The 16,811-nt window shown below is 55.8% G+C and overlaps 1 protein-coding gene across 4 annotated transcripts in view; it reads right to left on the reverse strand.

Moving 5' to 3' along the window:
- Positions 1 to 976: 976 nt before the first annotated feature.
- Positions 977 to 16,811, reverse strand: part of SAMD4A (sterile alpha motif domain containing 4A) — a 103,227-nt gene continuing 87,392 nt past the window's right edge. For 2 of the 4 annotated variants that reach the window (XM_052783593.1, XM_052783591.1), the window contains 9 exons: positions 15,573 to 15,682; positions 14,828 to 14,914; positions 11,861 to 12,155; positions 10,306 to 10,391; positions 8,112 to 8,230; positions 5,500 to 5,701; positions 5,079 to 5,205; positions 3,319 to 3,402; positions 977 to 1,199 (listed from right to left, as the gene is read on the reverse strand). In XM_052783593.1, the coding sequence (XP_052639553.1) occupies positions 1,171 to 1,199; positions 3,319 to 3,402; positions 5,079 to 5,205; positions 5,500 to 5,701; positions 8,112 to 8,230; positions 10,306 to 10,391; positions 11,861 to 12,155; positions 14,828 to 14,914; positions 15,573 to 15,682 (1,139 nt within the window). In that variant the 3' untranslated portion in view covers positions 977 to 1,170. Of the gene's footprint in view, positions 1,200 to 1,388; positions 3,403 to 5,078; positions 5,206 to 5,499; positions 5,702 to 8,111; positions 8,231 to 10,305; positions 10,392 to 11,860; positions 12,156 to 14,827; positions 14,915 to 15,572; positions 15,683 to 16,811 lie in introns of those variants that run through there. The other 2 variants (XM_052783592.1, XM_052783590.1) reach the window with 2 other exon arrangements.

Below are 16,811 nucleotides of genomic sequence, written 5' to 3' on the forward strand. Positions count from 1 at the left end.
GAGCAGCGCCGTGTGGGATTTATCTATTTAATGCCCTCGGACCAAATTTAGCTCCCCGTTATAAAAAGCGACACAGCGGCGGGGGAGCGGGCAGCCGAGCCACTGCCATCATCCACGTCTCCTCTCCGGCACATGCATAATGCCAAGAAAACGGGGCTGTGAAGCTGCATTTTGGTGCCCTTTGGGTTTTATTTGGCTAAATAAAACTGCACGCTCCCTCCCAAAAGCCTTCATCCCTCATCGGCCGCCCCGGGGCTGGAAAAGCCCGTTATCGCTGGGTTTTTGGCAGGCTGGGGGTAGATGTGTAAAGCCACGGATGCAACACCTTCCCGGTACCCGCACAGGCAAGGCAAGAGACACGGAAACTCACCCAGCATCCCCCCTCCGACCCCGCTTTACCAACATCCCCCGGGACCCTCCGCCGGGCGAGATGCCCCCCGCCACGTCCCCGTACCCCGACCCACGCCGGGGGCACAGGGACAGGGGTCGGACCCCGCGTGCGGCAGGCGCCCACCGACCCTCCGGCTCCGCTGCCCTGTGCACAACGTTGCCTCGAAACTGCGGATGCTCTTGGCTAAACTGAAAGGAAATTTTGGGTTTGGTTGGTTTTTTGTTGTTTTTTTTTTTTTTTTTAAAATCTGGGCTTTCCAGGCCAGTCCGTGCCTGAACGCAGCGAAACTCAAGGGATGGGACCACCGGCCCCGAAGCCCCCGGCAGGACAGGCAAATCCTCCCCAAAGGGTTTTTGGTCACACACACACCCGCGTGATATTCACTATTCATTCGTATTCTCGTCCAGAAACAGGGTTTGCCCACGGTGCTCCGGTGAACCCTCCGTTGTCAGCACTCTCCTGCCGCGTCCCCCCCCGCCCCACCCTCCCCATGCTTCTTCATCGTCGTCGTTGACTTTTTGCCACTTTTTTTTTTTTTGTTTTCTTTTTCCCCCCTAGCATGGATGTAATAAATGACAACACAAATTCCAAGTCTAATGATATGTTCACAAGGACAATCTACACATTCACAAAATTAAAACAGGAGAGAGAGAAAGAGAGAGGAGAGGAGAGAGAGGAGAAAGGATGCAAGCTATCGCTGAGGCTCCCTGCAAGCCCCGACCTCGCCGCTGGACCCGCAGCAGTTGTTCTCCCGGCCAGCGTCCCCGTCGCGACGCCTTCTAGATCGTGGAGGTTCGGTCAACGCCATCTGCAAGCGGGAAGGGAGAGTTAGGAGCAGCCCCGGGGGAGCAGCCGCTCACGTTGCACCCGTATCCCACCCCCCCCGGAGCCGAGGAAGGGGGGATGGACCCCCCCAAAGCACCCCCAACCCACGGCCCCTGCGGCGAGGTGGAACCACGGGGGCACCCCCCCCCAATCCCATCTCCTCAAGGGGGTACAGAAAGGTTTTGGGGTGTCAGCACACTGCCGGTGCCTCCGTCTGTCCCCACGGCAGCCCCCCCCGGAGTCGCTGTCCCAACACCGGTCCAGGGTTCTGCCCCGTCCCCACGGCACCTTTCCTGGGAGCAGAGGGGGTTTCTGGGCAGCCTGGACTCGCCGCAAAGGTGGGTGCGAGTCTGGGACCCCCAATACAGCGGGACAAGTTCAGGACCCCACTGCCCACGAGTGGGGGGGGACTGGAACGGAGCCGGTCCTGGGCAGGGGGAGCAGCTAACCCAGCCCTGCAATACCTGCGCCCGCAGAGGATGCAAAATTTTCCTCCCTCTGAGGATCATGGCAGGGCAAAAAAAGAAACAAACCCCCCAGGGGTTGTTTTTGTCTCCCCAGAGCCCCCGTCCCCAGATTCCCATGACAGCAGGGACGCATCCAGCAGCAGCCCCGAGCCCAGGAGTGAGGGGTCCACGGTCCATCCCAAAGCTGCAGAAAGGACCCTGCTGCCAGCAGCCCCCTCTCCTCCACCTCCCGGGCACCAGCAGCTCTTATGGGGCCAGAAATCAACACCCAACAGCATTTCCAACCCTCCTCCGGCCCCGACCACCCCACGTCCCCCATCCTAAACCCCCATCCCCGGGATGGAGAGCGGCGGGGGGGGGGGGCTCCTGGGGTAGCCCCCGAACAGAGCGCTCCCTGTTATGCTACCCAAGGCATCACGGCCGCCTCCCTTGTTAAGACTAAAAACAAACAGGTTTGTTACGCCTTTTTTTTTTTTTTTTCTCCCCCGAAGGTTTATTTTTTTAAGAGCTATTTATAGCACGACCGGTTTCGAGAGGCTCGGGGTATGCGACCTGGAAAAAAATAACTCGGAGGAACAGTACCCTGCAGAGGAACGAGACAGCTAAGCCTCTCCTGGGCACACGCCGGAGAAACGCTTTGGGTGACAGAAGTGTCCTTGTTTTTCCCGGCCGAGGATGCTGCCGTGGCACTGCCAGGGCCCTGCTGCTTCTTCCAGTCCTTGCTCTCGTGTCCCGGGCTGTTGCATCGCTGCGGGGAGCCCGGTGGCAATCCTCCTCCCCGAGCGTTCCTGTCCTCAGCCGTACGACACAGTCCGGGGATTGCCGGGGGACGAGACCCGAGCTGGTTATTCGGGAGGGTCTGGGCGATGCCGGCGGCCGTGCTCGTCCCATTGCCGGGGGTGGGGGGGTCATCCTTCGTGCTTGGGGGGGTCCAGCGCATCGGCGAGGGGCACCAGGCGCTGCTGGTGCCGGTGCTTTTTGCCACACCGGGCTCTCCATCACGCTGCCGCTGCCTTTTCCACCTTTCCCGTCTGTTTTTCTGCCTGGTCCTCCTCCCTCCCCGTGCCCGTTATCCGCCCGCCCGGGCTGGCATCCGCAGCCGCCCCAGGCACGGGCAAGGAGCCGGCACAGCACCCGGCACAGCACCCGGCACAGCACCCTGCAGCCCGCGGCAGGGTTTTAGCCCCGTGCCTTGGGGGTCCCGCACCCCTCGGCCAAACGAGGGATGCCGGTGGCAGAAGGGTAAAATACTCCAAAGCCTGTGAACCATTCGAGCACGCCGGTGGCAAGGGCTTTATCGAGAACTAATAACAGACTAGCGAGCTAATACTAATTCTTATTAGCAAGCTTACTAGCGGCTAATAAGCACAGACTTCACTAGCGCTGGGTGCGAGCCCTGCGTTCGGTTTTTACCCCCTGCCCCGGCTACCTCGCCGAGAGAAGCCGATATCCCCATCCGACCCCCCCGCCCCGGGAGCATCCCTGGGAGCATCTCCGCATCCAGCCCCGCCGCCGTCCCGTCCCCTCACAGCCACAGCCTGTCCCAGCTTTTGGGGGGCGCGGGGCAGGTGCCGGGGGGCTCGGCGGAGGCGGCGTGGACGTGCTGGAAAAGCCCCAGGAGGAGGGAGTGCTCACCGCTGAGCGCGTGCTCCGTCATGCTCAGGCACAGGGACTCCAGCCTGTTGTTGATGTCAGGTTCAGTCACCGGCACCTGGAACTCTGCAGGGAGAAAGGGACAGGAGACCTTGGTCAAGGGGACCTGGCAGGGACCCTGCTTGCCCGTCCCCGTACCCCCCCTGCCCGCTCTGCTGCTGCCGGCGTGGGAGCACGTGGGGTAGGAAAGCACCCAAAAGATGGCCCGGGAGGGTCTGACCGCACGGGCGGACTCTGGCAACGCTTCGCTTCCCGGTGCAATCACCTCCGGCAAGAGATATTTGCAAAAATAGTCATCGCTCCCCTGTTTCTTATCGATAAGGGGTAAATCTGGGGAGACTCAGTGGCATTGCAGAAGAAGGTAGATGGAAATGAGGGGTTCAGGCGCTGGTTGGAGATGCTGGGGAGGGGGGAGCAGGACCTGGGAGGGGGCAGCCCCAGGCTCTCCCCTTGCTCAGGCCCTGCAAAAATCCTCCATACACGGAAAATGTTCAAGCGGGGCCGGGAGCTGCCCGTACAGGCAGCAGGCAGGCAGGGTTAGCGCTCGGACGTGGGATGGCAGCACAGACCGGCAGAGCCGCCATCCATCCGGCTTTTCCATGGCCGGCTCGGCCACGGCTCAGTCACCCATGCCACGTCCCCGGTGGGGTGAGCACAAAAAAAGGGAGCTGGAATGAAGTTTGGTGTGCTGCAACACCCCGGCCTGATCTCTACAGCACCAAAACACCCTCCCCTCTGCAGCAAAGAGCTTTGCAAATACAGCTTTTGCTCCCGATGGCCGGCATCTCCAGCTTGCCACCAGCTTGCGGGAATGTGGAACAAGGTCCAGGAGGGTTGAGGTCCCCGCAGCCTGATGAAAAGTGTTTCAGGAGCCCAGGCCCGCGTTATTGCTTATTTTCCTCGCGACTCGGTCCGCATCTTTGGCTCTCTAATCCTCCTACGCCCTCATTCACCGCAGGCTAACACGCAAAGAGAAACCTATTTATTCTCCTGCAGAAATGTGCCCTTGTCTTGGTGTTTAATCAATACCCGAGAACAGACGCTGCTTTTGCTGTACAGGACATTTGCCGCTTAAATTATGCAGTTAAAACACCGCAGGCGTGTGATGTGAGGGGAGCTGCCAAGCTGAAACCACGGCAGAAGCTTACGGATGAGGTTGAGTATACTGGGGGGAGTGTAACTCCCTGTCCTGCCGTATAAATTGTTATGGTAAGTGTGTTGGTAAGAAAAGGCAGGCTTAAAGGCTAATGGATACACAGAGAAAAAGGCATGCATGTCCTTAATGGGAAGGATGCTCCAGGTTCAGGCTCCAAGTTCAGCAGGAACCCCCCGAATCAGAGTTTGCTCCTATATACAGGAGCGTTTTTTTGCGGTTGCGAAGCACCAACGCAGCACCGTTTCCCTTCACATACATTGAGAAAAGAATTTCCCCCGAGTGCGTGAAGGCAGTCTCTCCGCACCGCGTCTCCGTGTCCACGCACGAGCAAAAAAGGCGACGGATGAGCTACCGCCTTCCCTGCCTGACGCGAAGCCCCTCAGAAGCAAGCTAGGTAATGCACCAGTGTTATTATATACAGGGCCAAGATGTTATATATAGGGTCAAAATCCCTCCGGTGATGTCTCCGGTTCAATCAATCCCGTAATCCAACTAGTGTCAAAGATACCCGGCTCGGCTCCTTTCAGAGCCTCCCCTCGTCTCTCTGAGCTGTGGGTAAGCGAAAAAGCAAATGTCTGCTACCTACCTGGCTGCTGAAACATCAGCATGGTCTGCGGAGAGGTGTGGACCGGCAGCGAGCGCGTCCTTTGCACCGAGCTGTGGCTCCGGCTGGGCATACTGTTGCTGCCCCCGGGGTTGGCAAACCAGAGGTTCTGTGGGAAGCAAACGAAAAAGGGGTGCGGGATGTAAAATGGAGGCCTCTGTGCCATATATTTATAACGCCCTTGGGCTCATCCCTCCCCGCATCCCTCTCACTCCGCCCCTCGGTTTGCCCCTCTCCCGCCGGTCCCTCTTCTGCATCCCACCGCAGGGAGGAGAGCGCAACCCGAACGCCTGCAGATTGCTCTCGCTCGCTTGAAAAGGGGGATCCGGACAAGTTAAGAGGAGGAAAAGCAAAGGAAGCTTATGGGGAAGGGATGAAAAAGCTGGAGGTGACGTCGACCAACCTGTCTGCCTTGCTTGAGGATGGCGGGGCTGGCGGCGGGGCTGCGCTGGGGGGTGCCCAGCAGCCCACTGGGACCCAGCAGCCCCAGCCGGGCGGTGGGGAGGTTGCGGGAGGGGATCTGGAACTGGCGGGGGTTTCGCCGGCCCAGTCCTGCCCCTGCAGATCCGGCTGTCGGTAAGGAGTTCGACTGGCCAAAGCCTCGGCTGCGGAGAGAAAAATCGCCGCGGGTGAGAAATCGGTCCCTTGCAAGGGGATGGTGCTGCGGGGGCGAGCGGCTGGTTTGGTGCGCTCAGACCAACAGCCAAACGTCCCGAGGGTGCCCCGCGTTATCGCGAAGTGCCGGACCGATGCTCGTCCCCCCATACCCGTCCCACGGCCACGGGTTCACCACGACCTCTGCTCCTGCCCCGACCCTCCCACCCTGCTGCTGCTGGTCCTCCATCCTGCACGTGCAGCGGGGAGGAGGAGGTTTGGGCATACCACAGCAGCATCTTTTCTTCTTCCCTCCTGCCAGTCACCCTCCCTCCCTCCCTTCTGCAGTTCTCAGATTCACTGTTTAAAAATTTTTTTTATTTTACTCCTGCAGAATGGGCCTGTTCTTAAATGCAAGCTAAAATAATGCAGGTAATTCCCTAGGCACTGGAGCTAGCGGCACTTGATTTCTTGGGTTTTGACTTAAACTCTTCATGCCTTTGAGCTGTAGAGAGAGCTCTCACGTGTGGATTCTCTAGTGTCTGATAAAGGTTCAGCTCGTGCAGTTGGGTTTTCTTTACTGGGGATGCTTAAAGGGCTCAAAGTTCTCCCCTTCCAGGAGGTTCATTTTTACAAACACGGTCCTCTCTGAGACTTCTCAAGTTCTGTAAAATTTGGTTAAGACGACCTAACAAGTCCAAGATTTCCTAGGGAAGGGTTGAGCGAAAGGCACGTGCCCACGGAGGTGGGACTGGCTCTGCACCCGCTCCCGTCTCTGCACTGCAAACCCTCACCCAGCTCCCTGCGGTCAGAGCAAAACCATCCGGACCCAAGACCACTCAGCCCAAACGTCCCGAGACACCAATCTCAGGACACGAAATCATCTTTACTCCTTGGAAGATCGGGTCGGACACGCTGGCGTCCCTCCCCATGTGGGTTTTTTGCATTTAAAATCAGAGGAATGACACAAAAATAATCAGGTAACCCACAGAAACACAGGCAGCGTGGGTCTCCTCGCCGCGCAACGTTGGCTTGGTGTCTCTGCCCCATTAGCTGGGCAGCGGGACTGCAACGTCGTTATCGGGTTTAAGCACAGCCAAGGGTAGGAGCACTCTGGAAACCCACAGCTGCGGTTGCTTTGATGCTCCCTGTTCCCCCCTTGCCCTTCTCCAGCACTGAATCACCCTCGCAGATGTTTCAGCTCACCTTCCTCCCAGCCCTCATCTCTCCTGCCTGTGCAGGCAGCTGCAAACATGCTTCAGACAACATGAGCACGCTGGGATCCCCAAACTGGATAAATTTACTAGGCAGAACTACGACGGGGTTTCTTTAAACCTCGTCCAAAAACCACTCTTGCCATTAAATCCCCATGAGAAAAACAAGACTGGCCACGTGCTCCTTCCTCTCCCACAGCTCCCCAGGAGCAGAAGAAATGCAAAATGCAAACAACTCAAAAGCAGCAAGGAAAACGGGAGAGCATCCTGGGCGGCCCCGGGAAAGGGACTGGGATCATTTCAAGCCGGCAGCTTTAGCTTGTGCTTGGGGTCAGCCTGGGTGCGCAGCTAAACCGCTGCGCTGGTGTCGGCCCCGACCAAATGGGTCCAGCAAAACCCTTTGCTCTTGTCTATTCTGCTTCTGATCCTGCCATGAACACTGAAATTGCTTGTTTTTGCATTCCAAAATATTTCATTTAATTCCACTGGGGAACACTCCAGTTCTACGCTCCTTCCTTCTGACCTCACATCCCGGCTGTCCCAATGCTCCCAGTTATCTCCAAACCCCTTTCTTTTTCAGAAAAAGGAACTTGCACAAGACTGCAATAATATAGACTTAGCAAAATAAAACAAAAGGCTGATGCTGTTGTTAAAACTGATCTAAAAATATCTGTTCTTGCCATAACCCCAACGCTTTCTGGGATCACCCGAAATCCAGCATCACCGTGGAAGTGAGCAAACACCGTGTTTGCAACACATCCCCACCCAGGCTTTCTGACCGCAGCCCCCTGGCTCTGCACCCTCCGCAGGCTTCAAGCTTTTTTTTTTTGCCAGTTGACGGCTTTTTGGTGAAATTCCAGCGCTGATGTAATTAGCAAAGGGCAACAGGCAGGGACAAAGCCAGCCACCCAGTGCCGGGGATACGCCGTACAGCTGGGAAGCTCCGGGTTCAGAGCCAGAGGGACACGGTGGGAATCGGTGGGGTAAGCGCCAACCACACGCTCAAGCAAACTTACTGCTGCTTTCCCTTCCCAGCCGACGCCTGGGGTTTTATTGCCGAAGCTTTTCCAACCCTCCTCCCTCCCGAAATGCGGTTCTGAACCCGGCAGGATCCATCCCTCCCTATTGGGAGACACTGGTCCCACTTGAGACGCCCTTGTCGGCCCCTCTGGCTGCTGCGTCCATCCCTCCCCAAAAACCAGCGTACCTCCTCTGCTGCCGATAGCCTGACAGCTCCAGGAGGGATTTCCGAGGGAAAGACCGAAAGAGTTTCTGCACCTGCTGTTTCCATGACAGCAGCCGCTTCTTCTGGATCTCTGTAAACGCCTGCCCCCCCCCCCAAAAAAAGAGAGAAAAATAGGAAACATATAAATATTTTTCTGGACAAAGCGAGCAAGGATGTGCGTGTGGGTGTGCGTGTGAAGAAAAGCAGGCGGTGGCGTGAGCTGAGCCCCGTCGGCCAAGTCCAAAGGGAAACCCTGGTCTCTCTCAAGGATTTACTCATCTCAGGTGGAGCAAACGCTCCGGCAGCGTCCCCTGCGCCCCGGAGTGACGGCCCCAAGGCTGCCAAAGCCCCTGGGCAGAGCAGGGCTCTAGAAAATGCTGCCGGAGTGGGAAAAAGCTGGGATTTGGAAAGCGGAGCTGCTCCGTGGCATCCTGCATCCTACCCTCCTTCTCGGGGCTGGGCAGAGCTCGGCTCTGTTGCTGGCACCGGCAGCCTCCGTGGGAGGTCACCCGGGGTGAAGCCCCATCACCCACCCCAGCTCCTGGTGAAGGTCACCCACGCAAGGGACGGACCTCCTCCCGAAACGCCCCAGACCTCCAGGCAGGCGGTGTGGGTTACGGGGACACCCACGTGCCCACCACAGCTAACTTTAGACACCCAACGTCTCCGCGCCGGCGGCGGAGAGGAGCGGAGGTCTCCGGAGGACAATTTGGAGGCTAATTAGCGTCTGACTTGATTGCTCCGAACCGCCCTCGGGAGGAGATGCTCTCTCCCGGCGCTGATTATGCTGGAGCCGACGCAGACGGTGATCCTGGGACACAGGCTGGCACCGGTGGGGTGATGCTGCGTCACCACGTCCATCCCGGGCGCTCCTGGAAAACGAGCTCCTCTGCAGCAATGTGTCTTCCTGGCTTTGCAGAGCCCCGGGCCGCTGCTCCCACCACCTTTGTTCCTTTCTTTGGCACCTCTCTTCCCACAGCGATGCCCTGCTCGGCCGTCCAGAAAGTCCAGGCACCTTTCCAGGCTCCCGATGCTCTCCAAGAGGGGAGCAAGTGGGAGCACAACATGCTCTCCCCTCCAGCTATTTTCCACTGCCCGTGTCTGTGTAAAGCTCCAAGAAGACCATACCCACGGCTCCGAACCTGTTTTGCAGCAAACCCGAACAGCGGGTGCCACCATCCCGTGTTGCACGGGGCCAAACGTCGGCTGAGACAGCAAGCGCTGCCAGCAAAACGCACTGAAACCCCCACCGCGATCGACAGAGGCGTCCGGGAGCGCAGTTCACAAAATATGATGAAGCGCTTGCATTTTGCCCGGTATCCAACTATTTCACCCCGATTCAAGATGCCCCGTGCTCGGCCCCGCAGAGATGCATGGATCAAACCTTTGCACAAACGCGGCTCGGGCACCGGCTTCAGCTGCAGAGCAAGGGGCTGCAAATCGCCTCTCTCCTCTTCCACGCAGCGTGCAGCACGTTTTGGGGTTTGCAGCCACTAGCCCTCTCCAGAGGAGATTCTTCTGCGCTTTGACAGCATTATTTTTTTCTAAACAAAGAACTGAGAAAGCCTGCAGCTCCTACGAGAGGGCGTACAACCTCCCCCTGACCCCTGCCATATGGGCAGGCGATGAGGAGCAGCTTGTTCTGCCAGGTGCAGCCAGCATGGGGATGAAATGCTGCAGGACACCGGAGCCATCGGCCATCCCTCCCTGCCACCGGGCAGGAGCGTGCCGGAGCCCTGCGGCACGGCCTCGGCCATCCCAAGCCATCACGCGGCAAAGGCGGATCTGCCGGGAGCAGAAACAGATGCCCCCGTTGCAAAATCCCAGGACCGCGTGCTGCAAAACAGGAGGCGGCAACGCCAAGGGATCGCCGGGTCTGTCTGATAGAAACCGCCTGGGATTTTTTCTTTCATCCAGCTGCTGATCGGACTGTCAAGAGCCAGATGAATTTCCCAGCTCCAGGTCTTGGCAATTAAGCGAGCGTGGGGTGGGGAGGCAACGTTTCCATGCACCACGGTGGAGCTACCGCCCGCTCCAGCCCTGTTCTGTCAGAATTACTATTAATACCCCCCAAAAATATTTGTGTTAGAAACCAAAAGGTTTACATAAACAGACACTTTGGAAACAGTTTCTAAGTGATGAGAACAACAGTTTTAGATGATCCGTCACGACTCACCTCGTGGATTAGACATTTGTCTATGAGCTGTAAATAGGAACTTATATTCTCTTCATCGGGTCGGGAAACTAAAAGTTGTGTGCATACTGGAAAAAAAAAGAGAAGAGAAATGGGCATGGGGACACCGAGCTGGGGTCCAGGGGGGTCCAACGAACGCCTTGGACATCCCGTTTCCCTTGTCCCACAGGCAGGTCTTCTCATCAGCGAGAAAAAACTCCCTTCCCCAATTCCTGCCGTGCCATCCTATATTTAGGACCAGATTTTGTTCTCCGTTATGATGGTGTAAATCCAGAGTAACACCACTGGCGTCACCAAAATTAGACCTGAGCAAATGAGGGGCACAGGATTATTCCCTATTCCTAGGCAAGAGCTGGCGCTGGGAGAGCTCCTGCTCCTACAGCCAAAATCTGCTCCCGCTGCGAACGGATTCCCACCTTTCCCGATGGATTTTAACCTCTTTGGGAATTAACGCCATAAAAGCAAGTGGAAATGAGTTCACAGAGAAGCGAGTCTCTCCCTTCGCAGCCCCCGGGCAGGGATGCCTTGCAGTCCAGAAGGACACCTCGTCCTGCAAGGCTTGTGCCATACATACAGCTTCGTGCGTGACGGAGGCATTTGTCACGGGCTGAATTCATCAGCGGGTTTAAAATGGGGCCAGAAACCCACGTTTGTGCATGCAGTCCATTAGCTGGTGAGACATTTTGCAGCGAGTTTTTATATAGAAAACACCTCATCTATTTTTTTGCAAGAAAGGTCTGAAATAGGGACAGGGCTGATATTTCTTTGTGGCATCCCAAGGAGTTTCTTTCTGTTCCTGGTCTCCTGTGTGAGCCTGCGGACCAGACTCCCCTCCCCTCTTCCCCAGGGAGATCTCCCTCCACGCAGCCAGCACTGACACCTCAGATCCCATTGAGGGCAGTTGGGACACGTCCAAGCTCATACAAATTTGCTCAAAAAGAGCCCTGTATATGGCACAGGGTGTCGGTCCCTACCTCACATCGCTCCTGTGCACCTCCCGGTGTGTTAATCCTGATGCAAAGCTGTGCACCCCGCAACAGCCATGGAAAGGCACCCAAGTATTTTGGATGTCCTCTATTTAAATCGGGACTTAAGAGGCTTGGACCCAGCTGATTTGCACTCAGGACAGCTCACGCTAAGCCCACGCACCAGTGCTACCCCCGCACAAGCAGAGAAAGCCTAAGGGATGCTGCTGAAAACATCTCCTGACCGATGGGATGCCCCCAGGGCTCTGAATGGGAAGGGAGAGAATGCTATCTGCTCCTGATCTGGGGCAGGGAGAGGATGCTGTCCACTTCTGACCCGGGGCAGGCAGCCCGTCCCATCGCTGCCACTTCCAAAAATCACTGTCCACCTCCCCACCCACGCTCTTACCTCTTACCACGGCATGACGGGACCTCAAAAAATCATCCCCCCTAGGACCGCGGCTTGCAGGGGCTCGGGAAAAAAGGCTGCTGCCAGCACCGTCACCGCACGCAGCCTGCCCCGAAGCAGCTCTCCCTAGCGAGGATGCCAATAATAAGTGACAGCCGCTCACCTTTCCCCATCACTCTGGTGAACTGCCCGGGCAGGTCGCCTTCAGGTAAAGGGGCCCCCCCCGACTCGCCCTCGCATCCCGCCAGCTGGTGCTGCTGCATCCCCCCCGCAGCAGAGTCCTTGCAGTCAGAGCCTTGGCTGTCTGAGCCGATCAGGGAGGAGGGGTGATGCGAATCCGCGTCCCGGCTGTGCTCCTCCGTGCTCGAGTTTTGGGAAGAGTAGGCTTTGATGGGGGTGAGGATCATTTGGTGTAGTTCCTGCAGCGGGACACGCAAGTTGCCACCTTCCAGGATGTCCTGAGGATTCAAGTGGAGAGAAGAGGGTTTGTCTCTGCAGGGATGACAGGACATCAGCTACGAACCAGATCCCTACCGCTACCCCCCCAGCAAATCCCCAGAAAAGCTGATGGCCTCGCTCCTGCTCCAGGACCTTGCCGCAGTCCATAGTCAACAGCCGCGTTTCATTCACCCGGTCTTTCGCTTAGACCAGGGGAGCGTGGAGCTGCTGCAAGGATTGTGTCTGATTATCCGCGGATGTGTTCAGACCTGAATCCCCAGAGATAAACGCGCACTGTCAACCACTGGGACCCAAAACCAGTGACAATCCAGCTTCAGCCTTTCCAAATTTCCACCAGGAAGATGGCAACTCCGTGAGAGCGACTGAGCCTGTGAGATTTCAAGGCCGGACCAGCGAGTATCTTGCTCCTTCCCCAGACAATGCCACGATCACGACATTTCAGCTCTATTTAATTAGAACTGTATTTTTAAATGTGGGCTTGTCTCCAGTTTCCAGCACTGCCTTCAAGCCTGGCTCTCCATTAATCCCAAAGAGCTTGCCGTAGCATCCTTATGCCCTGGGACCACCACAGGGTCCAGGACCATGCTGGGATGCAGGAGCCCACACTGGGATGGGCTGGGGGAGCGGATGCAGAGGGGAAAGGGAAGGTTTCAAGGGGAGCAGCGTGGATTGTGGTCAGACACAGAAGGGGAGAACACGAGGCTGCAGGTGAACTTATATCCCCATAGCAAAAACATTCATCTTGGAGATCCTGGGGGAGGTCCACGCAGGAGGGAGAGAATTTGGGTACACCCCCAGCCTTGCTCTCGGTTATAGTGTGGATCAAGAAACCCCTTTCTATGGTCAGATCCTCATCCCACTGATGGGAAATAATTGCATTTTGTTTTTTAATGTAGCCTGGACCAGAAGAGCTCATTGCAGGCTCCTGCACAGTCTGGCTCGTGGGACGCTGCTTGGAAAGAGGCAGCTTTTGGAGCGAGTGCTGGCTGTGCCTAGGGAAGAGACACAAAGTGGGCACGCAGGCTGCGCGTGAGCCAGCTAAAATGGTTGTTCACCCTAATTCCTGCTGCCCACCCCCCAGCTCGCTCTTGGATGTCTCAGCCCCACTCCTCTTGAAGACCTGGTGTCAGTCTGCTGGGCACTATTTTTTGGGGAAAAAAATCCTGCTCTGCTAACTGGGGGAGAGGGGTGGAGCAGCTCTTTCCAAGAAAGCAGCAATCTTTAGCAGTGAGACACTGCCCAAAAAAATTAAGTCCCACACATGCTCTTGTTTAGCAAAAAGAAATTGGATGGGAAGCCTGGAAAACCAGAGACGTCTCCTCCCAAGTAAGGCAGCTCACAGGCAGCTCTGAGCCCCAGCAAAGTGGGACACGGTCACAGCCCCACAGTTCAAACCCACCCTAGGAGGGCTCAAAAGCAGTCCCTGCCACTTATTGCCTGTATTTTACAGCGTGCGTGGCTGGTTGTGTCAGCTGAACTGGGCTTAAGCTCCCGCACCATGCCAGTCAATCAATACCATATTTCAAAACCCAGGCGGAAAAGCGGGGGAAGAGGCTGTGTAATCATCTGGAAAATACATCGCCAAAGCAAGCTCAATCCAGCGGGCTGTCTCTTGGATTTAATAGTTATTATCGATATACGGAGGTAAATATGGCTTTATTAGCTCCTGCCATACTCTGAGTACGAGCCCATATTATAAATAAATAGTGAAGCAGTGAGCTAACGAAAACACCAATAAACAGCAACACACCACACGAGTATTTAAAAGCCCCTAGTGGGAGGCTCTGCAAGTTGCTGTTTGAAGATGGTGCAATTAAATATAATATAATATTGCGATAATAAATAGCGAGAGGTTGGGTGAGCTGCTCCCAGCAAGTCTGTGGTGCTGCTGCTTCTCTGACAGCCATTTCTGCAGAGATTAAGCTTTTATTGAAGTGACAAAGAAGTTTCTGTTTGTTCTCCTTGGAAATTCAAGATGTTGTTCAGGCACTGACGTGGGTGTCTGCCTTTTTATCTGGGGACAGGTTACCCATATGACGCTCCAGAAAAGCACAGTGGCCCTCGACCTGACGGACACCGGGAAATCCCATCTCTTTTTGGGGACGGAGAGGTAGGGGCAGGGCTCGGGGGTCCATGCGCTGACCCCACGCACGGAAGGGTCTCATGAGAGGGACAGTGGCATCGAGAAGGCAGAGATAAGCGAGTGGGCGAGGGATAACCAGGGGTTAAAGGCTCTGCCCAGCTGGTTCTCCAGCAGCAGAGAGGACCACGACGGCTGTTGCGGCTAGAGCTGGTCCTGCACCACGGTTCAGCAGACGGGCGACCACCTTCCATCAGTGGCGCTGGGATGGTGCCCTCCATCACTCAAAGCTCAGGTGTTTCTGAGCACCCTGGAGCTGGCCAGGGCTTGTACCAGTCCTGCAGGGCATATCCATCCCAGCTGCCCGAGTGCCGGAGACGGATTAGGACTCACTCTGCAAAATATAGCCCCAAATAAAACCTTGCATCTGGTACAGAAGTGTTTGAGACATCATTCAGATGCGGTCAAGCCAACAACAGGTTTCTCTGCAAAGGATCCCAACGACGTGTGTAACTGAAGAGTGCATCACCCCAAAATTAATTCCTCACTTCTTGAAAAACAAGAAATACAAAAGCGGTTGTGATTACTTACTCTTTCTAAAGATTTGAGCAGGTTTTGTCTTTCTTTTAGCTTTTGGATACTGATGACGATTTTGTGTCTTGCGCCTTTGGTAACGTTCTGCAAAAACAGCACAAAACCTGACATTAACTTTTCCACAGGACAGCCAGGTCAACCCAAATCCTTCCTCCCCTAAACGAAAAGGGCTGCTATAAATTAATCAAATTTCTGAGTGCATGCAGGGATTAGCGGGGGACATCATAGAAAATCACTTAGAGACTTGCTGAATATAGAGATTTCTAGCTAGTCTGTCCCTCCCCAGTACATCTCACACAGTGAAAGCAAAGGTGCTGACCAGCCCTCTTCATCCTGAGGATAACGCCGAGGTAAATCTCAAAGCGGGAACATTTTCAAAGGTTAACAAGGCACTCGGCCACCAAAGCCCCACTGACCTTAAAGGAGTTGGGTACGGCAGACTGCGTCCCTGAAACTCCAGAACTTAATCCCAACTGGAAAAAAACCCAAGCGCAGCTCCCAGTGATGGGACTTTCATGCTGGGACTCCAGTAAGAAATCTGGGACAAGGCCTTTTTCAGGTACAATGTGGTTTTTTTTCACTCCCCAAGACCCAATTTTCCTTTCTCTGTTTGCCTCCCAACCACCTGCAGGCAAAACGCCTTCCACGTGAAGACACGAAAAGGCCTTGGAGGCATCTCATCGACCGACTGCCCAAGCGTCGGGACCGCGGCCGGTTGCTTTACGACTGATGTGGGACGTACTTGTGCCTCGAGCTGGCATTCGGTGAGGGCCATCATCTCCTCGTACGTCATCTGCGAGAAGAGAGCGGCGTACTTGTGCAGCCGGAGGCTCTTCAGCCAGGCTGGGACATCTGCAGCACAAAGGTAAGGAGATAAGAGCTCCCGTTGAGTTCACGACACCGCTTAACCACGCGCAACAGCAGCAACAGCAACACGAGGAGTTGATTAGGTGCCGTCCACCACCCCACCGGTGCTTCAGACACCTTACTGAACTTCACGGACCTTCTGGAGGACATAGTGCTACGGATATGGATGGTGGGAGGAGGAACCAGTCCCTGGATGAGGACATAGTGCTATGGATATGGATGGTGGGAGGAACCAGCCCCTGGATGAGGACACGTCCTCAGAGGTTTGGTTTCTGTGGCTGAGACGCTGGGAATTAGCCCATGGGGAGCTGGTGTCGTACCACTGCATGCCAAGCTCCTCGCTGCCCTTTTCCCAGGAACGTGGGAACCGCCGAAGCTAATGGTGTGGTTGAGCTTAGGACGAGCAAATGGCTGTTTTGCACATGGCAGATACTGATTTATGGCGTGAGGGAAGATGGTATGTGCTGAAAATTTGAATGATGCTTGAAGAGAAATAGAGATCTTTTTTTTGAGCATGGAAAAATGATGTGCCATCAAAGATGGTCCCACAACCTCTTTCAGAAGCGTGACTTGGGACCTCAAAATGCACTAACTGAAATGACTTCTTCCTTCCCAGTTGTTACCTGCAGCGTAGCACCTCTGTGCCTGGCTGGATGGGTACCCAAAAATACTTTTATTCTCCTGACATCAATGTGGTTTCACAGGGAGGGACCCAGGAGGGGAATCCTTCCTCTGCAACATGCAACTCGGGGGTTTGCAGGTTTTGGGGGCCTGTGGTGACACCCCACAAGGGCGGAGGGGGGCCCCTGCAGATATCTGTGCTGCAGCACAACACCGTGCCCGTGATGACGCTTTTGCTTTGCATCCTAAAGGCTTCAAATGCTGTGCCAAATCGGGACCTGCTTTAATTAGCATCTACAACCCGACAATAGCTCTGCCTTAGCCTACCGAGCTCACGCGCTCCGCTCCCAGCAACACCCTCGTCCGTTAGTCCTCATCCCGTTCCCCACCAGCGAGAGACCTGGGAACCCCATCTCAACCCACGCGGGGTGCAGTAACAATGAAAACCCAGTGTTTCAGCCCCAAACCCCACACCTTGAATGGAGAGAGCAGG

This window comes from Harpia harpyja, chromosome 3, assembly GCF_026419915.1.
Source record: "Harpia harpyja isolate bHarHar1 chromosome 3, bHarHar1 primary haplotype, whole genome shotgun sequence".
NCBI classification, from domain to species: domain Eukaryota; kingdom Metazoa; phylum Chordata; class Aves; order Accipitriformes; family Accipitridae; genus Harpia; species Harpia harpyja.